The sequence below is a fragment of the Oppia nitens genome, unplaced genomic scaffold, assembly GCF_028296485.1.
Source record: "Oppia nitens isolate AA-2021 unplaced genomic scaffold, nextdenovo-longstitch-racon4-pilon3 scaffold2_pilon_pilon_pilon, whole genome shotgun sequence".
Lineage (NCBI taxonomy): Eukaryota > Metazoa > Arthropoda > Arachnida > Sarcoptiformes > Oppiidae > Oppia > Oppia nitens.
Window position 1 is genome coordinate 3,409,205 of NW_026533210.1, and position 24,793 is coordinate 3,433,997.

At 26.3% G+C, this 24,793-nt stretch overlaps 5 protein-coding genes across 5 annotated transcripts; 4 read left to right on the forward strand and 1 right to left on the reverse strand.

Moving 5' to 3' along the window:
• Positions 1 to 1,153: 1,153 nt before the first annotated feature.
• LOC128955621 (ctenidin-1-like) lies at positions 1,154 to 1,920 on the forward strand. The gene is made up of 3 exons (XM_054301295.1): positions 1,154 to 1,271; positions 1,448 to 1,838; positions 1,908 to 1,920. The coding sequence occupies exons 1-3, from the start codon at positions 1,154 to 1,156 to the stop codon at positions 1,918 to 1,920; spliced, it is 522 nt and encodes a 173-aa protein (XP_054157270.1).
• Positions 1,921 to 5,527: 3,607 nt separating this feature from the next.
• On the forward strand, positions 5,528 to 7,941 carry LOC128955622 (major facilitator superfamily domain-containing protein 4A-like). The gene is made up of 7 exons (XM_054301296.1): positions 5,528 to 5,623; positions 5,745 to 5,871; positions 5,945 to 6,091; positions 6,154 to 6,606; positions 6,830 to 7,182; positions 7,268 to 7,611; positions 7,938 to 7,941. The coding sequence occupies exons 1-7, from the start codon at positions 5,528 to 5,530 to the stop codon at positions 7,939 to 7,941; spliced, it is 1,524 nt and encodes a 507-aa protein (XP_054157271.1).
• A 50-nt stretch (positions 7,942 to 7,991) lies between these two features.
• Positions 7,992 to 15,146, reverse strand: LOC128955623 (uncharacterized). The gene is made up of 19 exons (XM_054301297.1): positions 14,971 to 15,146; positions 14,776 to 14,903; positions 14,312 to 14,678; positions 14,049 to 14,191; positions 13,710 to 13,965; positions 13,362 to 13,652; positions 13,157 to 13,273; positions 12,931 to 13,079; positions 12,741 to 12,857; positions 12,523 to 12,618; positions 12,338 to 12,442; positions 12,165 to 12,229; positions 11,920 to 12,071; positions 11,727 to 11,793; positions 9,996 to 10,469; positions 9,729 to 9,934; positions 9,466 to 9,632; positions 8,435 to 9,388; positions 7,992 to 8,320 (listed from the first exon to the last, which is right to left on the reverse strand). Exons 1-19 carry the CDS (start codon positions 15,118 to 15,120, stop codon positions 8,119 to 8,121), a joined length of 4,206 nt encoding a protein of 1,401 aa, XP_054157272.1. The 5' UTR covers positions 15,121 to 15,146; the 3' UTR covers positions 7,992 to 8,118.
• Positions 15,147 to 19,873: 4,727 nt separating this feature from the next.
• On the forward strand, positions 19,874 to 20,991 carry LOC128955405 (putative per-hexamer repeat protein 5). The gene has a single exon (XM_054301073.1). It carries the CDS (start codon positions 20,009 to 20,011, stop codon positions 20,864 to 20,866), a length of 858 nt encoding a protein of 285 aa, XP_054157048.1. The 5' UTR covers positions 19,874 to 20,008; the 3' UTR covers positions 20,867 to 20,991.
• Positions 20,992 to 22,997: 2,006 nt separating this feature from the next.
• LOC128955443 (N-acetyllactosaminide beta-1,3-N-acetylglucosaminyltransferase 4-like) lies at positions 22,998 to 24,012 on the forward strand. Its single transcript, XM_054301114.1, has one exon. The coding sequence runs from the start codon at positions 23,057 to 23,059 to the stop codon at positions 24,008 to 24,010; it is 954 nt and encodes a 317-aa protein (XP_054157089.1). The 5' UTR covers positions 22,998 to 23,056; the 3' UTR covers positions 24,011 to 24,012.
• Positions 24,013 to 24,793: the final 781 nt, after the last annotated feature.

Here is a 24,793-nt window from a genome sequence, read left to right on the forward strand (position 1 = left end):
TCATATTAGATCAAAATCACTTATAATATACTTATTTCAGATAATAGTTACATATATACAGTATATATATTGTATATTATTATTTTAAAAATATTTTATAACATTTTTCCCCTCTCATACAAACAAACATTTTTTTGTGTGGTTTTCCTAAAACAATGCCCTAAACGAGTAATATTACACAAAAAACAATACCTTATTCAAGAAACTCATATTAAAAAAAAATTATAAGTTTTATTACATTTCATATGTGAACCCCACACGTACTGCTGAGAAGATTAATGATTATTATTATGATAATTGTAATAAATAAATAAAACATACATTTATTGTATCACATATTTTATATACCATTTAGCTGTATATGTATATCAATTTAAAGTCTAATGAGAAAAAAAACAAGAGAAGTTGTTTACAGCACTGGTATATGACATTCAGGTAAACATGTTCTTCCTCTTTCAGCACCCGATATATGAAAAAAAAGATTTTATTTGGAAACTGTTTTCACTGTTATTATTGTTATTATTGTTATTAAATACATTTTAAATTGAAATCAGAAAAAAGTAGATTGTGTTACAACTTTATGACCTTTTTTCCACTCACTATCACTATCGCCACAGTCTATCTCCAGTTCCCCTCCCATAGCACTCACTCAACACTGATTTGATGTCTGATGTGTTGACCTCCAAGTCTAAGCTGTCATTAAATAACAGTTCTCTTTCTTTCTTTCTTTCTTTCTCTCTCTCTCTCTCTCTCTCTCTCTCTCTCTCTCTCTCTCTCTTTGGTTTTCTTTATGCAAATCTAGTGCTCTGGAGACTACTAATTGGTATTTGCCATACATCTGAAAGACCCAAAGATCTGGTATTACATATACAAAAAAAATTATGTAATATTTGCCCAATTAATCAGTCAATTAAAACAACAACAAAACAACAAATGCCAGTAACTCTGGTATATGAGTGTAGAGATCATTGTATATAAAAGCCCGACTGACAGTTGGTTTGTCAGACAAATAGATGATAAACATCGTTGAAAGTGAAAGTCATATAATCTTTGATAATATAAAAGCTTTTTATTTAACAAAAAAAGTGATAACTATTTAATAGTGTTTTTCAAGTGTATTGTTAATCTATAAAATTAATTTTCGGCCAAAATCATGAAGAATTTGATTGCAATTCTGTTTCTTTTAGTCTTATATTTTGTGGCCATCAGTGACGCCATATTTTTTAACAAAAAAGATGACGACCACAAACATGTTATCTATATTGAAAAAGGTAATTTAAGTTAATAATAATTAAAATTAGTTACTATTAGTTAGTTAGCTTATTAATAATATATCAATTTTCTATTCAATTAAAATCATTTTTAAATCCATAGTATCGCTAATGTAATGTGAAATACTATTATAGTTTAATGTTATGCTATTTATTATACTCTTGTAATACAATAGATGAGTACCATCCGGTCCACATCTACAAAACCTATCCGGTCAAAGTGCCAGTCAAAGTGCCATACTATGTGAAACCCATCATCAAGACAGTCAAAGTGCCCAAACCTTACCCGGTTTACGTTGAGAAGAAGGTACCGGTGCCCTATCCGGTCAAAGTACCCGTTTATATCAAAGAAGAGAAGGGATACGATAGTTACGGTGGAGGCTATGGTGGCAGCAGTTATGGCGGAAGCAGTTATGGCGGCAATGACTACGGCTCGACCATCACTCATGACTATGGTATAGATGACGGAGGTTATGGAGGTGGATATGGAGGTGGATATGGCGGTGGATATGGTGGCGGCGATGATGGCGGCTATGGAGGAGGACATGGAGGAGGATATGGTGAAGGGTATGTACAGTATTCATTGCCTATACATTAGTCCTAAATAATTATGTAATTTATTAAATTTTGTTACAGTTATAAAAAATAAGTGCAACAACTGTTTTCTACACTCAAATTATTTAATTATAAAAGTTTTTTAATTATTGTTAATTGTGTATATTAATTTGTTGTTAAATTTTTTATAATTATCTTTTTTTTAAATTATAAAATCTAATTAATTGTCATTTTACATATACAGTAATTTTGAATACTAGTAAATATGCTCAATATATATATTTAAATAATATACAGTATATAAACATACATTAAATATGAGATGACACGCTTACAACACTATCATATAATTATCAGTATTTATATTTAAATATATAATTTTATTCACATTAAAATTTATTAAAAAAAAAACATACACATATAATTCATAATAATTAAATACAAAATTGTTTATTTAAAATAACAAATAATTACACATAACAAATACACATAAATCACACGCCAATCCCATAATTATAATAATAATAATAATGTAAATAAATTATAGTCAAAATGTATCACAAATCAGGAAAAAATTGTTTATAATATAACATTGTTTGTATTAATTGTTACTGAAATATGATAAATAATTTGTGAGATGACGTTGATAATAAAAAATCAAATAAAATGTCTTATAAAAGTCAAATATTTGTTAATTATTTTTAAAAAACAATTTTTTTAACAACAATTATAATTTTATTTGTAATTCAATATCTGTTTATGGATAATAATTAATAAAATAATAATTATGTGGTTTTTTACAACAACAAAAAAATTATGGGGTAAACTAAATACTTATCAAATAAAATATCACTTTTTATTTAATAGTTTAAAAACTTAAGCTTAAAAAATAGCTGTAAAAACAAATATTTGTAACTTAATCTTATATTATAATAAAATCATTAAAATCGGTTTTATTTGCTATTATGACGTCAACAACAAATATAAAATATTTTCATATAAATAAATGCTATTTTATAAAAAACATATATTATTATTTGTAGTATTATTATCACTAAATAAATAGAAAGTGGATTATTATTTTATATTACAGTAATATTAATACAGATATATATATATAATTAAAAAATAGGTTTAAGGATTGGCAGCGGTTTGATGACTGTATTCATCAGAATATTAAAATTAGTATAAGTTTACAGAGAAATAGATTTATGATATAATACATTAATAACTTATTTATTTAATTTTAAATATTAATAAATAATTTTCTTTATTAATTATTTTAGTTATATTTTTTGCTGTATAGAATAACTTTAAGTTTTATTAAGTTTTATTAGATTTTATTTAAGTTAGGTTTAATTTTTGAAATTGACAAAAAAAACGTTATTTCATTATTAAACTGTTGTTTGAATTTTGACCTAATATTTATTCAGTTATAATTGATTATAATTAGGTCATAGACTATACCTTAAAATTGATATATTAGTTAATACTGTATTTTAGACTATCATTTAATCTCTAGACCTATCTTATTTTAAGTATTGATTGTCACTTATGTATCAATTTAAATACACTTACTTTCTCTCTCTCTCTCTCTCTCTCTCTCTTTCTCTCTCTCTCTCTCTCTCTCTCTCTCTCTTTCTTTCTCTCTCTCTCACACACAAATAAATAAATATTTCTAAACAATTGACCTTAAGGTGAGATTTTTTTGTTTAAGAGAAGTCCTGTTTGGAGCAGTCATTGACTGATTTTTAAATTAAATTTTTCCTCTTATTGAAGGTCGCCCTCACACACACACACACACACACACACACACACACACACACACACACACACACACACTCACTCACTCACTCACTCACTCACTCACTCACTCACTCACTCACTCACTCACTCACTCACTCACTCACTCACTCACTCACTCACACTAACTCACTTATTTACCCTCAATGTTGTTAATATTGTATATTTGGTTTATTCATCTCACTTGTGATTAAAAAATATATGTTTAAATTTATGCAGATTAATATATACATTATGTAGACTATAATATAGACTTTACATAACATAGTCAACAAATCATGTCTACTGTATAGTTAAGGGAAAACTTATATAATATACAATACTATTTGTATTTTATGTACGATATTATGCATAAAAATAATGGAAAAATTAATTTTCTCTCTTCAACGTAAAAAAATAACTTTAATGTCAACTAAACTTAATTTCCATAAATATTATAATCAATGATATATCATATCATAAATTCAAAATATAAATCTACAGTATATAAGACTATTATTTTTTTGTGAATAAGTTTTTTAAAACAAAAACTTTTGTCTTATAAATGATAAATCATTTAATTTTTATGAAATATAAATATTTTTTGCAAATTATTATTAATAGTAAAATATATACAATAATTTGATATAAAATAAAACAAAACAAAAAATTGCTGTTAATTTATAGCACGTTTATCTATTAGTTTTTAAGTTTCAACATTTGATTTGCATTTTGTATGAAAATATATCAAAAAATATAAACTCACGGGAAATATACAGTTCAAGCAATTGCTTATTACTATAATTGTTTGCTTTGCATATTTTAAGACTTCTTACTGTATATAATATAAAAAAATAAGATTATATTTAATATAATTTATGAGAATTTATGATAACATTGTTAATTTAACACTATATACTGTATTACTGTGTCTATAAATTTTTGTAAATTTGCTTTTAAAACAAATGTCTTATAAAATCTTATGTTAATATTTTGTATTGTATTTATATATTTTAGAAATACAATTTATATTTAACTTTAAGTCCTATAATTTTGATTTTATATTTACATATAATTAATTAATTTATTTATTATATGATTAGATAAATATATTTATTTTTTTATTTGATTTTTTGATTGATGACTAATTGCTAATAATATATATAAAAAATTATTTATTTTAATGTATTGATAAATTTTAAGAGATCTATATTTTCAATATACACAGTATATTATCAATAAAATAATAGCAAATAGTGATAGTTTAACTTTTTATTTTTATTTTATTGTTTAATTGTTATTTACTGTATATAGTATTTTTTTATAGATAATATACAATAATTTAAGGAAAAATTAATTTATTTGCAGAAATTTACACTTATCTTATATACATATCTTATATTGTATTATAGCATAATTGCACAGTAATAAACTGCAAAAATAAAAAAAAGTATATTTTATTTATATAATACAATTTGAATCAATAAATATTATATCATATGAATTAAATTTGTACTCTATTTTTATACAGTATTACTGATATACTGTATCATGTTTTGCATCTAAATAACATGTTATACAATACATAACTTTAGTACCGTATGTTTAAGTTAACAATATTTATTTAGCTGTCCTTCAATATTAATTAATAATTTTTTTTATGACAAATCATCGAAACATGTTTCCAAAAATAATATAAATATTTATAAAAATTACAACATTAGTTATTAATTTTATTATTAATAAAAAATAGTAAAAACGTAATAAAAATTATACATTTTATCAAAACAATTTGTGATATTTTGATTTTTCATATATATTGTATATACATATCAATAAGTTTTATACAATAAACTATTAATAATTTTTAAAAATTTTTTTAATTATCAATTATATATTAAGTTAATATTATTAAAAAAATGGATAATTTAGAGCCACCAGTGCCAGTACGAGCACCGGGAAAATATCATATACTGATGACAACATTTGCACTTTATTTTTGTTATATTTCTTATGTAATTAAAACTTTTTTTGATAATTTGTTATTTATATAAATATTTTATATTAAAAATATATGATATATTATTTTGATTAAGTTAAAAATTTATTTATCATTAACTTAAATGAGTGCAATAGGGTTTGTCGTATAACATATGGGGTCCGACATGGGTCGAGTTGGTCGGCCTATTGAATAGTACACAGAAGGACATGTCGTACGGCAACTCATTGATGGCCATCGGGTATACAATCGGAGCATTTTCTGGTTTTTATATATTATTTAACGTAATATATAATCGTTATTTAAATATAAATCATAATATTTTTGAAATAAAAAGGTCTATTTCTTCACAATCACATCAACCGGCAACTAATGGTTGCATTTTATTTGATTTTAATGGCATTGTCCACATCACTGACTCCGGTACTTAAATCATACACTGTGTTCATGGAGTTGTCAATTATATTTGGTTTTGGTGAGGGAGGTATGGTTTGTCAAATATTTTATAAATCAGTAACAATTATGACATATTGTTTACTACTTAAGGATTTGACACGGCATGCAATGCCTGGTTACTGGAAATGTGGCTCCGGGATAACGGTCCATACATGCAGGCCCTGCACTTTATGTTTGGTTTGGGCTCATTACTGGCACCGTTGATCAGCATCGGCTTCTTGAGCGACACAACAACATTACCGTCGGTCAATAATATCAGCGTAGATATAATGCAACGGCAAATGTCAATGAAAAACATGACATTAGATGCACCACAGTTTGGTGTTCATCACCACAACTATATCTATTACAATCAAATTATATCATCATTTGAAAAACAATTGACAAATATAAGCTACGAAACCAACAATACCAGTCCCGAGGCCACCGATTCTCGTATTTATATCCCGTATTGTATAACAGGTTCACTATTGGCCACATCAGCGGCGATCATAATTATCATGTATTTAATTAAACCGTATGAACCTAATTGTCAATATTTAGGTATAATATTATATTATCCTGATTTTGCTTATTAATAGTATTATACTATAGAGTACTGTATACTGTATTATTGAAAATTATATTATCTAATGATAATATTTTATTAATAATATAATAATTATTGTTATTATTTTAATTTTAAAAATTATTTATTAATTTTACTATTCATGCATTTGTTTAGTTTGAATAATATGTAACATTTTTTTGTTATTTATATACTTAGGTAATATCAACATCAGTGGTGAACCCACTGTAAGCTCGACAAGAAGGATATCTTCATTATCATCAGTGACTCATACAGAGGAAAGACAGTCAACTGACAGTCTGACACAAAATCTTTTGCATACAAGTATAGACTCAAAGTCTATACAGGATTGCAGTGATGATGAAAGACCACAATTAAGCGGAAAATACTTGATCTCAATACTGATCACCGGATCCATTATGCTTTGCTTTTACGAGGGAATGGAAAATATTAACTTTGAATACTTGTCCACATTTAATGTCAACACTGATCTTAAATTATCGGAACAAACATCTGATGTTATTATGTCTGTAATGTCTGCTTCTTATACGGTAAGACATACAAAAAATATTTTTTTTTAAATAGAAATCTAGTTTTTTATAATACATTTATTATTGTTTTCCAATAATTTGATAGTTAGGTCGTGGAATCGGTATAATACTGGCCATCAAAGTACAGCCCAAATACTTTTTATACACAAATTTTATACTCATATCAATCGGTAATCTAATACTCTATCTGTCGGCCAATACATCCGAAATTTGGTTATATGTCGGAACCGTTATACTTGGCTTTGGCTTCTCAACTGTATTTCCTTCAATATTCTCATACATGGAGTCTCGTATACGATTGACAAACACAGTGTGCGGCATACTATCCGTTTCGTGTGCAATAATAGCAACCGTAGACCCGATTATTGTTGGCCAATATATAAGCAATTATCCGTATATTTTATTGTACGTAAACATCGCCAGTATTGTGTTAGTGATCATTGCATTTATAATTATTGAAATAATAGCTTATCGTATTAATAGAAATATATGTCAATTAAATCAAACTGTTGTTGTTGTAGACAATGAATGAATAAATTATTAAATAAATATATAGTTAATTATAATAAAATTTTCAATAATTTAATTAACAATTAATTAATAATAATTACATAATACAAAATGTAAAATAAAATAATATTATTATTTAAAAATATTTAATTTCATGATTATTAATTTATTATTATTTTTTTAAAATAAACTCATCATTTCATATATAATCTCATATTTTCACAATTCAAATGACTCGTTGATAGATAACATTGTTTTAAAAATTGTTTTTAAAAAGTCTTAATCAATGATTTGATTAAAAAATAATATACAAAACAATAAGTTGTATATAAATTAAAATTAAATTATGATATTAAAATTTACGGTAAACTTCGTTAATATCATAATCATTAAAATAATGTCCGTTTGGTTGACAGTCAATCAGTTTTAAGCGAACGACGGTTTAAGTGTATTGTATTTTTGGCCTCTTCTTCGCTTAATTATCTTAAGATAGACACAAATGGTCAGAAGTATGGCCGCCGACGATATATACAATATGAGTAGTAAACTATAGTCCATATTATTAAATACGTTAATTGCTTTGATTGAAGTATTGGCCGATCGTTGACTTTCATCGCCTGATTTAACACTATTATTAATATCATTATTATTAAAATAATTATAATTTTTGTTATTATTATTATCATTTAAATCATGATTATTATTGTTATTATTACTACTAATTAATCCCTGTTTGTCTAACCTGTCGGCCCGTAATTCGGCTTTCAATTCCGATTCGTCTTTAACAATATTATCGGCCGAATAATGTCGTAACAAAAACTCGAATACATTTCGTTCGACAAACTGGCCATTTGGGTCATAACATTCGGCACAGTCCTCTCGAGTAGGATATTGTTGTTTCGGGTGCTTTGGATCTTCACTGGGGTCTCCATGAAGTCGTTTGTTGACTCGATTGTGAGCCCTCCACAGCCATAGTACCGAACTGTTCGGATAGGTTAGCGTAGACTCCAGTTCAGTGGACATCTCCTGGAAGTGTTTCGCACAATACGTACAGCCGAAATAGTTTTTAATGTAATCACGCATTGCATATAACACTGAATGCAATGTCGACCACTTTTGTGACCGAAGAGTATTCTTGTATTCAGCAACTGTTAATGTGTGAAACATAGTCCACATAGAACAGGGATATCCCCGATATTTGGCATCACTGCCAGCGCACGTACTCCACGGCTTCATCTCTGGAAAGTGATAGTATTCTTCGTATGTCTTCATTGTGGCCAACATGTCCTCTACATCCACATCAGTTACCCGCTTCTTTGACAACCATTCGTTGAGGTATTTAACAAATGTTTGCATTTTGTTTGATTGGAACGGAAAATGAAGTTCAAGTACTGTTAAGTAATTCTTGAGTGCATTTAAATGAGTTGAGTTTAATGTCTTCTTGAGTGCCACCTCATGAAAAAGTGAATTTCGGAGTGCATTGTTGAGGTCAACCATCGATAGACGTTGACCAGTGGTCGGACTCTCGATACTACCCATGATTTTGGCCACCGACGAGTCTTCAGGTTGTTTGTTGGGCGCTAATTGTTGAACACTGACCTCTCTATCAGTGTCCAAGTCGTCACTATTGGAAACGAATTGTTTTTTTATAATTCGGATAAACTCTGAACGAATATCTTTGTCTGAATAAATATTCCTAACAGAAAAAATAAGATAATAATCATTGGATCAGTCAATCATAAAACATAAATATTAATGTAAAAGTCTTCTCACTTCGACAGCAATTTAAACATATAGTCTTTGTTTGTGATGCTCAACATTATTGGCAGTTTGTAATTGTTCAACGGTTCCGGTAATATCTCTTTGATTAAAGTGTCAGTCGACTCCAACATACGCAACACTGTAACCGATGACTGGTATTTGTTTAGGTCTAATATCACCTAAAAAACAAAAGTAAACCACAACAACATTAATCATTATATATAATGACTATAGTAATAGTCACTATAGTGACGGCACAGGAAGTCAATAATTACCTGTCGTCCCAAATATGACTTTTCGTTTTCGATAATCAATACAATTGGAAGTCCTTTTTCGATGGGAAGCAGTTTAATAAATCGCTCTTTCGATTCGGCCGCCACTGGCATCAGGTCTGGCCATTGGCGAGGCACTCCTCGTGACCAGTTCTCGCCCATCCATTTAATAATACCTTTTTGTATGCCATCCGATGATCGTTCATCGGCTAAACAAATAAATAAATTATTAATCATAATCTGATTGTCAGCTTATCTCTTAGCACTTACTATTGAGTTCAACGCCTTTATCGTCGTGTTTGGGATTAAACCAATACATTTTGAGCGTCGGATAGACATTGATATTCATATCGCGACATAGTTTAGTGTTGATGTCTTGAGCGCAGTCTACGACCCGAATGGCCAACAATTGACGCCACGTGCGTACCTGTCGGGCCAACTCCTTGAACGTCGGCGCAAATGCAATACAATGGCCGCACCAACTGTTGTAAAACTGGATCAATTGGACGCGACCTGAGTTACGTTTGTCGTCGTAGACGTGATGAGTAAAGTTGGTGTCAGTCAGCGATCGGATGTCCGGATCGTTGAAATTGTATAGCGATTTGATGGCCGAACCCGATAGGAAACCGGGAAATGCCGAACCAATTGTCATCATTAATGCCAATACTGTGATCGCCAGCGATTGTGTCCAGTATTTGGCGGCATTTGACCGCCGAAGTGACGCCATTTTTGTTATAATTATTGTCAATCAATCAAAAGCCGATCTGATCTTCAAAGTGACAATCAATTGACGACTTTGTTGTCGTTTTTGGTCGTGTTTTCTCTTAGTCTATCACTTCGGCATAAATGTGGTCATTGTTTGGCCGCCAGTATCGGTAGCGGCGGTCAGTGTCTATGTATTGGTTCCGTCGGACAATTGATTTCTACTATTAATAATTGATTGTAAACTCAAAACATATGACTCATTCAAACACAACAACAAGTTATGCAACAAATCACAGATATTTGTGAAAAACAAAAATAAAAACAAAAATAAATCAATTGATTAATGAGTTATTGATTTATATTATTATTATTAACACATAATAAATGCATTACTAAATAAATCAATTAATAATAATAATAATAACAATTGAGAGTATTATTAATAATAATTTATATGATTTATGTATTTATAAAATGTATTGTGTGTTGGCATCGATGACATCAAACACTTGTGTGTAGTGTTATGTGTGTTACATATTATGTGTATTACTGTAATAATATTGTGTAGAAAATTATAGTAAATAATGTTATTTTTAATGTAATGTTATTTAAATGGTTGTGTATTTTATGTTGATATTAATATACAAATGTATTTCATATTTTTTAATACCAGAAAAACTAAATGACTAGTTATAAGCATTCACTATACAGTATAGTACACTGTAAAGCATAGTATTATGCTATATATATATATATATATATGTAAAGATAGTAAATTTATGGACATAACTATAACTGTATTATTTACTGTATTTTATTGTTACAATTATTGTGAAACAAAATTGGTGCAAGCGCAATTTTTGGATATAAAAAAATTAATAAATATTTAAAAAAATATTGAGTTACACATGTGTGCACTAATTTATCTAATTATAGAGTTTTAATTATAATATGTAATTAATAATAAATAACATATTGCCAGTTAATTAATAATTTATTAAAAATTATTATAAATATATATTTTTATTTTATTTTCAGAAACTTTTTTTTTGAGACCCGCATTAAAATTTTATTTATTTAAAAACAAGTTTTACTATTTATTTATATTTACTGATATTTAATAAATTAATATGCATTTAGCATAAGTTGATAATTTTTATAAATATTATAAACATTTTACGAATATAAATAAAAAATTTAAAAAATAATAATAATTATTATTCAATTATAATTCAAAATAATTTAATAAATGTTATTATTTAGTTGCAATTATAAGCAATAATTAATTTATCAAACGTTGTTTGGGATAATCAATATTCAATGAATTCAATATAAATGATACGATATCTGTATACTCTTCAATCTATTTGGTATTAATACAGATAAAAAAACAAATTAATATTAATTATAATAATATAGATTATATACTGGAGATGATAATAATGTAGATAAAAATAGCATAACATTTATTTAATTTTAAATTACAAACCCATTTGGATATCGGTTTTCCCGCGCCGTGACCCGAGTTGGTGTCTATTCTAATCATGAGCGGAGTGTCCGGTAATTTATTGCCCAATTGGTACTGAAGTTGTGCGATAAACTTGTATGAATGGGCCGGCACTACCCTATCGTCGTGATCGGCTATATATTTAATATAATATATAATATAATTTTTTAAAAAAATAATATATTATTATATAATATCATAGTATAATAATCTATTAAATAAATTACCGGTCAATACAAGCATTGCTGGATATTTTGGCGGAACATCTATTATTGAATGCAACGGTGAATACCTATATATACAGTATATATATATAATATAATTAAATGCTATGATTGTAGTATATGTTTGATAAATATTGTTTTTTTTAAATAAATAAATTATTAATTGAATGAATTACTTGAGAATATATTCAAACTCTGTTTGATTAGTTTGAGGATTTCCGTACTCCTCAGTCCAGGCCCAGCCTACTGTAAAATTTGGGAACCGTATCATATCCATCACACTTTATACACACAAACAAAAAAATACATAATTTTGTACCAAATTTAACAACAAAATAATTGAAAATTAATAGCAACTAACCCCACGTTAGCCAATGAACATCCAATTATATCGGGTCTCTGATTGCTAACTGCGCCCACCAATAGACCACCATTTGAGCGACCATTGATTGTCAGTCTAACAATTTATTGATAAGCCATGAATTTTTTATTTTAGACAAACATAAGTGTGTATTTAATAAATTTTGTAAATATTATTAATAGTTATAAAAAATATATTATAATATTAATAATAACTACCTGTCCTTTCGTGTGTACTTATTATTGATGAGCCATTGAGCAGCTGAAGCAAAGTCGTCGAAAACGTTTTGTTTCTTTAATTTCATACCCGACTCGTGCCAACTCTCACCGTACTCTCTGATATGAAATCAATTTAATCAAATTAATTGAAAATAATTTTTAAAAAATAAAATAACATTATAAACCATACCCTCCGCCTCTAATATTAGCCAACGCATAGACTCCGTTAAGATGTTTAATGAAAAACGTGGCCAACGGGTCATATCCCGGTTCGATGTTTATATTGAAACCTCCATAAGCGTAGAGTAGGGTTGGATTAGAGCCGTCAAGTTTGATATTCTTTAATTTTTGATTATTTGCGAAAAACCATATGATTTATACTGAATTATATACATTAATATAAAATAATATCAAACCTTTCGGTGTACTAAAAACATCGGCACCCGTACTGTCTCGTCCTTACTCTTGAAAAATACTTGATTTGTCTCAAACTCAGTGATGTCTAGTCCTTGAACTTTAGATTCTTTGAAAATCTATATTCAATTACAGAATATTTATTTTTAATTTTAGATAATATTTTTTTATAAAAAAAATAATATTCAAATCATAAATATATTTTACACTAATAGTGTTTGGATTAGTATTGAAATCATATCTATAGATAACTCCTGGACTCAGAAACGATGATATCTTGTAAAATAACTCTTTGCCATCTCTGTCACCACTAATACCATTGACAGTACCAATGGGTGTGTCGACGTCCCACAAGTATTGTCCATCACTTAATCGGTGTATTTCAATAATATGGACCACATCTCTCATATAAATGACTGCCATATAATTTTTATTAACTGCCACAACATCGTTGAGAACACTGATTTCATGTTCGGGTAGTATAACCTCCCAATTGGACTAAAAATTATAAATTAATTACTAAAATAATTAGTTTATTATACAATTAGGTTATACCTCATCGGGTTGATTGAGATCAACTCTCACGACCCGAAACTTTGCTGCATTTCTATTGGTACGCATATAGACTAAGTTGTCATCACTGGTCACATAAAAGTATTCGGCGTCGGCCTTGTCTTTTACGGGCGTAAACGGCAGCTCTTGATTGATGGGCTGTTTCGACAGTTTTGCAAAAAACCACGAAACAGTTGACGTTCCCTCCTGTGGAAAGATGTGTACATATTTGCCATCATCACTGACTATAGGTGTACCACTTTAAGTGTACAAAAATTTTTTGTTAATATTTTTTTGTGGTTAATATTATAGTTATGTTTCAAAATTATCATTATATCATACATAAGCCATTTAGGATGTTCCGGGAATTTGGTTATCATAATGTCTTGATCCTGGTTTGTATTAATCTTATGATAATATAATTTTTGATTTTCCGGTGGTTTCGGATCGGTTCCCTCACCCGGTCCGGTATACTCATCATAATACTGACAAAACAAATATTATATAAATTTATTTGTTTTTTTCATTAAACTAATATTATATAAACAATATACAGTATTATTACAATATTAAACACTATTTTGTTAAACATGTTAAGTACTTACGGCATAAAAGAAGCCGAGATTATCGTGAGTCCAGGCGGTCGACGAAAATTTAATTTTGGTCAGAGTTTCGGGTAAATCTTTTAGTGTTTGCGTATCTTTAATCTTAATGGTAATCCAATCGGATCCTCCTTTGCTGATACCATAGGCACAGTATTTGCCGTCTTTGGAAAATGAAATAAAATGCAAAGATGTGGTGCCGTCGGCACTCAATTGGTTTGGATCTAAAAATACTTTGGCTTCAGATGTCAACGAATCGGCCGAGTAATAGACATTTTGGTTGAGTAGACCCGTATTGGCCCAATAATAGTATTTATTGCCCTTTTTAAAGGGAACGCCATATTTTGGATAATTGTAAATATCTTTAAAACTACAATTTCGTATAAAAATATATTGATATACATTACAGACATTATATATTTACAGATAATATATTACATTAGATATTAAATTAAGTTATTATTTACTTTTTAGTGATCTGATCCCTGTTTTTGTTTTTCTTGACATATGGTTGGGTAACACCATTCTGATCGTTGACAAACTTTTTAGTCTCATTGCTATCCGGATCCTCTAACCAACGATAGGGATCTTTAAGCTATTGAATATAAATTAATCATATTTTTATTATATAATATTAAATATTTTTAGAAAAAATTGGATACTTTTTTGCCCCAAAAGTTATCTTCAATTTTATCATCTCGTCTAACATTAGGATATTGATAGGCAGCCAAAACATTGGTTATAGATATACCAATTAATAAATATAATAATAATGACAATAATTTTGATGCACTTTGAATTGATGAATACATTTTGTTATAATACTTTTTTTTACTATTTAAACAAATATTTTTAAATATATTTAAAATTAGTTATATAACAGTAAACTGTGTATATATATATACCAAAACAATAATTATTTATACAGCATTTTTATTGTACTGTATGATTTATGAAAAATAATTTTTTTTATGATTGTTATAATAAATAATAATATAATTATCACAAATGATTTAATATTTTATTTAACAATATATCAGTGATTTATTTGATGAAAATACTGCTAAATAAATAATTTAGATATATAAATCAAATAATATCACTATTTTATTATATTTTAATAACTCAAACAAATGAAATGCATATTTAAATATTGGGTTATATATGTGTTACTAACTGTTAGATTAAATTTTTTTTATGAAAAAATATATTTTTTCTTAAAGTAGTTTTTTCCAAAATAAAATAAAAACTTGAAAAATCTTTTGACGACAAATATTTAACATCAAAATACTTTTTAGTTAATGACTCTAATATTTGACTGCAATCATCATTTACAGTGTGATGTATATATACAGTCAGGTTATTACTGTATATTATGATTGTAAACACTAAAAGCATTTTTTTATGGCATCAGATACGGGTGCAAAACATATACACACATCAGGTTTTATATCATATCTTAAATAAAATAAATGGAATTTTTGAACATATAATCCATTTTATAAAACTTAAGTAAATTTTATTTTTAAAAAATAATAATAATTCAAATGTCAAATCAAACGTTAAAAAATATAGAAATTTTAATTGTAATTTTTAAAATTTGTTCATTTTATAATTTCCATAATTATTTTTAAATAATTATTTTTTGTTTATTTAATATATATATATATATACTAAAATAAAAATTTAATAAGTATACTAAAATATATAATTTTATTGTTATTATTAAATTAGTTTAGTATTTTTAAATAAATGAAATGCAATCTAAATATAATTAATTATTAGTTATTTAACTGTTGTTTAAAACAATTATGTTTATTATTATTATAATTTTTTTCTATTTTATTAAAATCTGATGAAAATTGAGCTATAAATCAAATTTTAAGTTCAATTATTATTTTCAATATTAAAAATTTGAATCTCAAATATTATTGGTTAAATAATTAAATTAATTTATGATTTTCACACATACTTATTAAACACGAGGTTTAACATACTTATAATCAAACATTTATTTTAAATCAAGGATGTAATTGTTGTTAATGTATTATTTGCTAATTAATTTATATAATCAATCAAAAATAACTTATAAATACAATGAATTACCTTTAAAATATGTTTATTTGATTTTTTGAGTGTTATTTACAAATTATGTAATATTTTATTGTTTTTTATAATTATCATACTTTAGTATTTTAGTTTAATTAAACTTTATATATGATATCATTCACTATTTTTCAACATATGTAATAAAATGCTATACATTATTATTATTATTACTTTTTTGATAAGTATTTTTCAAAGTAAACTTAAATTGAGTATTTTAAATTAATATTTTATCTTAAAATATTTTAACATAGTTTGACATTAAGTTTTTAATTTAATAAAACTAGATTAATTTACTATATAAACAAAATATTTAAATATTAATTTATTAAGTTTTTTGTAGTTGTCGACACTCATTATTATATTAATGTAAGTTTTGCTTACTTTGTTGATCACAACTTTGTATCCGCAAACTAGCGGTAAATTTCTGGACAATTGTTTCGAGGAGATCGGCTCCTCTTCATCAGCAGTAATGGTCAACGGCCATAATATTAAAACTTTATTAAATAAATTTTTAAAATTTTTAAATAAAATTTATTTTTAATTTTTTTAATTTTTTTTAATTAATAAAATTGCTTCAATTATTTTAAATACATTTTATAGCTTTTTTTTTTATTAATTATATATAATTATAACAAATCTTATAAGCAATTAATATAAATATATTATTAAATAATTTAATTACAAACTTAAAATACAATCATTTCAATATCATAGTTAAGATTAAAACAAACATAATTAATAAATATAATATTTATTTACTTTAATATATATTTTAATAAAATTACATTAATTTTTTTAGACTAACATTCCATCCGTTCATAACTTTGTGACATCAATAGTACATTATTTGCCGAACCTGTTGGACATCCTAAGTGTCTCATCGGTGGCCAATCTTTTGCCAAATCTATTAGACATCCGAAGTGTTTCGAAATCGTTATCTCTTTTGCCAAACCTGTTACTCATCCGAAGTGTTTCGAAATCGTTATCTCTTTTGCCAAACCTGTTACTCATCCGAAGTGTTTCGGCATTATTTCGTTTACCAAATCTGTTAGACATTCTCAATGTGTTTGGATCAGACTTTTTGGTCATCATTGACATCGACAACAATGGATAGCATTGTTTGATTATTTCATGACAATTGTCTGGTCTATCAAATGATATTAATGAGTCCTCTTGTGGTTGTTGTTCTTGTTTGGACACATGTATTATAACATAAATAAAAATTAATAATATTAGAGATTTTAACGATTGATTCATATTTTTGTTGTATATATTTATAGAAATGTTTTTTAAAAATACAACTAAATATATATATATAGAGTATATGAAACAAATTCTTATACAAGTCTATGAGTTCACTATTGAATTGTTTGTTTTAGAATAACAATAATTACAAAATTTTCAAAGTTTATAAAACTCCTGTAAATGTTGTCTTTTTTTAAACAAAAAAAATTAATCGATTTTGTGTTGAATAATACATAATGTGTAATAATATAATATTTTTAAAAATTTTTTATACACTTATATATTATATATTTATATATTGTTTAAGTAGACATACGTAAAATGGATTATTGTGGATCAATTTTAAAAATTAAAAATTATACAGTAGATACTGTATAGTTATATTTACACAAAATATTTCATTTCTATATATATATATATATAGTATAAATATTGTAATAATTATTTTGCACACCTTTAAATAATAAATATTATAAAAATATTAATAATTTTGAAAATATTTAGTTTTTTTTGAGAAAAATAATACTCAACTAAATAATTAATTAATTGACCAAATATTTATATGGTAATAAATGTTTAGTGAAAGTTATAAATTTTTTAATAATAGATTAAATTATATGATGATATCTTTATCAATATTTTACATAAATTTTGTAATAATTATTGTTTTGTTTAATAATGTTTTTTTTATTAGATCTTATTTTTTTTAAATGAATTATTAATTTAAAGATTACTACCGGTATATAACAATATACACAATATTACAATACGATATTATTGGATAAATACCCTAAATTATTATAAGTAAACTCTATATTTATAATTTTAGTTATAAATTATTTATATAATTTCTGTATATTAATAAGTATCGTATTTGACGTATTTATATTGCCTATATATTACGGTAGTTAAAAGTTAAAAAAAACTTGAAAATTAAAAAATTATTTTTTCAATAGTAAAAGACAAAAAAAATATCTAATAGTGAATACATTTAAAAAAAAAAAAAAAAAATAAAATCTATGATATCATAGAATTGTCAATAAAATTGATTGTCAATCATCTGTTTCAGAGGACAACTATATTGACACCAGTGTTATGTCCGACAAAATATAACAGAAAAATAAACTAATCAAACATTTGAAAATATTTTTGGCTAAAAAAACTTAATGTATAAAACTATTTTATAAATTAAAAATCAATATTAGTATTAGTTTGCTATCAATTAGTTCAATACATTATTATTATTACAGATATGAATAACAATTTTAACAAAACAAAAAATAGTCAACTATTTAATACTGTTTTTTAAGTGATAGGCTTTTTAGGTAAATCTAATTAATTTGAATATAACTTTATTTTAATTTTGTCTAACAATTTAGTGACAAAAAAAACAATTATAAATAGTGAGACAATTGTTGTTATTAATAATAAAATTTATATATGATTCAAATATCCCTTTTTTAGGGTTCAATAGGAGACAGTATCAGTGCTCGAGAAGACACTGGCCTCAGAGTCATCGGTAGTGATAGTACTGATGGTCTCAGGAATGACTTCTGCAATGAACGACAATGTATGACACGGAGGACTTCTTCTGGTGACAGCGCAAGACGTTTGAAGCGCCGATAACTCTGATATCGATGTCTCTGTGCTGTACACCACTGGCGATGAAGACGAGCCAAATGAGTCCAATGATTGTGTCGATGAATAACTGTTGAGCGAAACAGTTGTCGACTGTTGCCGATTGTCATCGCTTTCCTCCAAACCATCCGAAGAACTCGCGGCCGAATCGGAAATCTCAGAAATAACTGATCGATTGGATGAATAGTCACTGGAAAGTCCGTCGCAATCGCTTTCATCTTCGCTGTCATTCAATTTGAAATCATTTTTTATATTACTGTCTGTTGACTGTTGTTCTTCTGCTTCTTCTTGTTGTTGATTACTGTTTGGGTCTTTAGAGCCGAACAGCCGTTTGCCTACAAAAGCAATGGCTATAATCGGCAAAATGAATGGCATCTTATCTTTTTGATCGATGATATCAACTAATTGTAGCCTAAATTGTGTTATTTACTAAAATAATAAATAATTTTAAATCCATTTCTAAGTTTAAATAATAAAATTCAAATAAATCGCGAGATATTAATTGAGTTAATAATTTGATGACTAATTGATAACAATTATTACAAAATCATGAGATTTATTAAATGTAAAACTTATTTGAAAATAGTATTTGATTTAAATATCAGTTGAAAAATAACGTTGAAAGCCATCACTGAACAGTTGATACACTGAAGTGTCTGAAAAATAAATTTACATATAATAGTCAATACATTAATAGTTTGAACAGTAATGGGTTGTTGCGGATCAAAACAAGAAGAGGAAGCACCGGAACAACAACCGGAGACACCGGCCGTTGAAGACAAACCTCCGTCTCAGACGGCAGAAGATGTGACGCCCTCTCAACTCGGATCCAAACTGAATGATGAATCGGATTCAAAGTTATTGGGACGACCATCAGGTTCGGGAGTCGGTTCGTCCACCGGATCTAAAAGTGGTTCAAAGACCGGCTCGAAAACGGGTTCTAAAACGGGTTCGAAAACGGGTTCGAAAACGGGATCAAAAACAGGATCAAAAACAGGTTCTTCTATTGGTTCGTCTATGGATTCGGGCACCGGTTCTTCATTATCAAACACCGGTTCTAGTAGTGGTGGCGGCGGTTCTTCCATCAGTTCATCAATAAGTTCTTCTGGTTCTAAGGCCGGTTCATCACTTGGGTCGTCAACCGGCGGCTCATCAAGAGTTGGCTCAACAATCATTTCTTCGAGAACTGGTTCGGCAATTGGCGGATCAAACAGTAGTTCGAAAACCGGCTCAAAAACAGAATCAAAGTCGGGCTCAAAGACCGGTTCACAAATTGGTTCCGAATCGACATCAAAGTCGGGCTCAAAGACAGGATCTAAAACAGGATCTAAGACAGGATCAAAAACCGGTTCAAAGACTGGAGATAGTAGTGATACACTTGGATTCACTTCGGGATCAAAAAGTGGTTCAAAAACTGGATCCAAGACTGGCGGCTCTTCAACGGGTCCTAAAACAGATGATACAGACAAACCGTGGACAAACACTGAGGGATTAGACAAACCGCCGTCAAAAGCCGGCTCAAAGATATCATCAAAAACTGGATCAAAGACAACACCAGAGACTTAAAAGTAATTCAAAAAACAGAGTAAAGACAACCATTGAATGGCAACTCATGTAAAGAACCGTTCATTAAATGATTATTTTGTTTGCTTTTGTGTCGAAAATATGTTTTAAATTAAATCTCAATTTGTGTCACAATTTATTAATTGATTACTTATTTCAAACAAATATATTTAAAAAAAAATATTTCAATAATTTATTACAATTACATAGTGTTATAATTTTTAGTATTTCAAATAAGTTAACATAACTTTACATTTATTATAATAATTACTGTACTTTAATAATATAACAAAAATATTGAAACGATTGGTTTATGAAAATATTGTGAAAATGTTTTACTTAATGTAAAAACATATTTGAAAGATATTGATAACAATTGGGAAAAAAAATTATTTAACAATCTCTTTAATAATTTAATTTTGTCTTATTTAATGTAAATCTTTTCAAATAAATATATAATAATTATTAAAAATATTTTTTAAAATATCAACTAATAAACTTTTTTATTTATTATTCAGTTATATATTAATAGATTATCATAAATTAATGATATATACTGTACATTATTTTAAAATAAAATTAATAATTTAATATTACTACAAAAAAAATATATATTTTACAGTGATTAAGTTTATTATATTTAATATCATTAATGCTAAACTAACATACAGTACTATAAATATATTATATAAAAATTACGATTAATTTATTTTAAATATTAATTTTTAATTGTAATTTAAACAAATATGGTAAAACTCAATATTAATCAATTAAGTAAAGTCTAATAAATTACAATAAATATATTAAATACCTGTGTTTTACTATATATCATAACCGATTGATTAATGTCAAACATTATGATCGTTTAGTGGTTCCCAATTTCCGTATATCATTAATTGAATAATAAATAATAATAAATATATAATAATAAATATTAATTATAATAATAAAAAATTAGATTAATATATTTACAGTTATTTTTACTATAAGTATATCTTTATTAATAGTAAAATAATAAATTAGTCAATTCTATTAAATTAAATTAAAAATTTTCTTACTATCTTATTAAAATTTAATATAATTAATTGATTTTTTTTTTATTTTTAACATTTGTTTAGTATCTCATATTTTTCTAATTTTTTATTTACTTATTATTATTATTTTTTATTTATTTATTAAGAAATTGTTTGATTTCAAAATTAAATGACAAGTTTAGCAAAGTTTGTATCACTGATTGTGGTGTTAGTCGTCGTCAACATTGGTCTATAAAATAGACTCTATATAATAATATTACTACAAATAAAACAAAAATCTAATCATATAAATACAAGTTATACTATTAATTTAATATCTAATTAAATAATTTTAAAACTATTTTTAAATTATCAATTGTTTTCTAATAATTTAATTTTTTTATTTAATTCTGTTGTTTTGAAATTTAGTTTAAATTATATTGTTATTATAGTTACTAGTAATAAATAGTTATTAATACAGTATTTACTTGTTATTAGTATTAGTATATAATTAGTAAATGTTAATTAAAAAAAATTAATATAATAGTCAATTGAGACTTTTAAAGTTGATGTCACACATTATATTAATATTATTGTAAGTTTAACTTACTTTTACAACTCAGTAGATAATTGTTGTTAAAAGTGTTATCAAAGTAAGTTAAACTTACAATAATTTTAATATAATAGTATTTTTTATTTTATAATTAGTTAGAAATCATTTAAAATCAGTAGATTTCACTAAAGTATTTAAATCTATATAAGATTATAATCTAATTAATTAATAAAAATAAATTTTGTATTTCTTAATAATTAAATTAAAAATAATAATTTCATAATATAACTACATAAAAATATGTTTTTTTATTAAATTATTATATTTTATATATGTCATAACATAATATTAATTAAGCAAATCTAAAAATTAATTAATCAAAACTCAAAATTAATTATTGTTTTATATTTTATATTAAATTCACTAAATATATTATTATTAGTGAATTTTAGCAAACAGTATAATAATCAATTGATATCCAGTGTATTGGATTGTGATTAATCTATTTATATCATTAATTGGTTTTATGTTTTATTAAACAAAAAATTAATTTATACTTTTCTTACAGCATATTCATTATATTTTAAAATTAATTAGTTATCAGTCATTGTTGTATTGCAAAAATAAATGACAAGTTTAGCAAAGTTTGTATCACTGATTGTGGTGTTAGTCGTCGTCAACATTGGTCTATCACTGTGTGGTAACCGACGATATGTTTACAGCAATGAAGAGATTGAATTGACTAAACAAGTAGTCATTGATCCAAAACATTGCAATACAGGACACGACCTGATTATTGTTATCTCAAGCGGAACATCGGGTAATTTCAATGAATATAGACAACAATTAAGGTCGGGTTGGATCGGAACTGCCAAAAGTCATAACATTGGTGTCTGGTTTGCACTGGCAGTCAGTGATAACAAAACGGTTAATGAAAAAATTAAGAAAGAGTCGGACACTTATCACGATATCATTCAGTTTAATATTATCGATGACTACTATAACCTAACTTTGAGAGGGATTGCAATACAACGATGGGTACAAAAGTATTGTCAATCAGTAAAATATTTTCTGAAAGCCGATGACTTGGTTTTCGTCGATGTCGACCATTTGTTAAAAGTATTGCCGAACTTTAAAACAGGTATTAATGGCATTACGGTTGATGATCGTACGGTCAATAGACAACCGACCTATAGATGGCACGTTCCCATTGAGTACTATTCACTGGATAAATACCCTGAATATCATTACGGTTCGGCAATTATTGTGGACAATGTAACCCGCAATCAATTACTAACCAAACTGGACGAGTATAGAGTCATACCGGGAAACAATGTTCTGGATGTTAAAGATGTTTCTCTGTGGGGTATTATCGCCAATTGGGCGGGTATTCCACGCCATAATAGTTCTCACTTTGCATACGACGACTGTCTTTGTATACCCCGTTTGCATACCGTTCCCATACATTATGATTGCCGACAGCGAACTGATACGTGGCGTGACTTTTTGGATAAGTCGAAGAATACTAACGCCTACTGTAATCACAAAAATGTTTCCAGTGTTGGCGGTTATTGGATATAACTTATACCTATATTTTTATACTTATAAATATTATAATGAAAATAAATTACTTATCATATATTCTTAATTGTGTTTCATATTAAATAAAATAATAATTTTTTATTTGAATATATTTTTAAACATTGAATTCAATTCATAGACAATACTAAACCATATTTTCATTCATTTCTATAATAATTATTGTCTTCAAGTATGACATCAAATGAAACGATTAGACAATCGTTTGATCGCTTTGGCGATGATTTGACTGAACTATTGTTGTCTTATCTGTCATTTGATGATCATTTGTGTCAAAACAATGGCAACGATTGGTATTTCAAAGCTATAACTTATGGACAAATATCGTAAATATGTAAAAAATTAATACAAAATTAATAAATATTTATACAAAATTAAATATTAATAAATAAAAATTACTGTTTAATCGGATTATTAATTAAAAAGTATATTATTGTGTATTACTTAAAAAATAAATAAATAAAAGTTTACTAATTATAATTATTAGTTAAATCTGTAATTTTTGTTTAGACTATTAATACTGTATATCTAATAATTATATAAATTTAATTAATGTAACTGAAACTAAATGAACCTTGGATTATTTATGTAAGTGCGCCAATATATTTTAATTGAATACCATAAATAACGTTAGTTAATAGTTTTATAAAAATTAAAATATCTAATGTTTAATGTAAAACTTTTTTTGTGTGTATTATAATAGGGTTGACTAATATTTAACACAACATTATTGATGACACAAATAAAAACATAAATTATAAACAA

Excerpts from the sequence above, each read along its gene's own strand:
- LOC128955621 (XM_054301295.1), top strand. The coding sequence starts at position 1,154 with ATGAAGAATTTGATTGCAATTCTGTTTCTTTTAGTCTTATATTTTGTG. Across the intron at positions 1,272-1,447 it reads TGTTATCTATATTGAAAAAG|ATGAGTACCATCCGGTCCAC; the intron begins GTAATTTAAGTT and ends GTAATACAATAG.
- LOC128955622 (XM_054301296.1), top strand. The coding sequence starts at position 5,528 with ATGGATAATTTAGAGCCACCAGTGCCAGTACGAGCACCGGGAAAATAT. Across the intron at positions 6,092-6,153 it reads ATTTGGTTTTGGTGAGGGAG|GATTTGACACGGCATGCAAT; the intron begins GTATGGTTTGTC and ends TTACTACTTAAG. Across the intron at positions 7,183-7,267 it reads TAATGTCTGCTTCTTATACG|TTAGGTCGTGGAATCGGTAT; the intron begins GTAAGACATACA and ends ATAATTTGATAG.
- LOC128955623 (XM_054301297.1), bottom strand. The coding sequence starts at position 15,120 with ATGTATTCATCAATTCAAAGTGCATCAAAATTATTGTCATTATTATTA. Across the intron at positions 13,966-14,048 it reads GAACATCCTAAATGGCTTAT|TGGTACACCTATAGTCAGTG; the intron begins GTATGATATAAT and ends GTACACTTAAAG. Across the intron at positions 12,072-12,164 it reads AGCAATGCTTGTATTGACCG|CCGATCACGACGATAGGGTA; the intron begins GTAATTTATTTA and ends TTAAATATATAG.
- LOC128955405 (XM_054301073.1), top strand. The coding sequence starts at position 20,009 with ATGGGTTGTTGCGGATCAAAACAAGAAGAGGAAGCACCGGAACAACAA.
- LOC128955443 (XM_054301114.1), top strand. The coding sequence starts at position 23,057 with ATGACAAGTTTAGCAAAGTTTGTATCACTGATTGTGGTGTTAGTCGTC.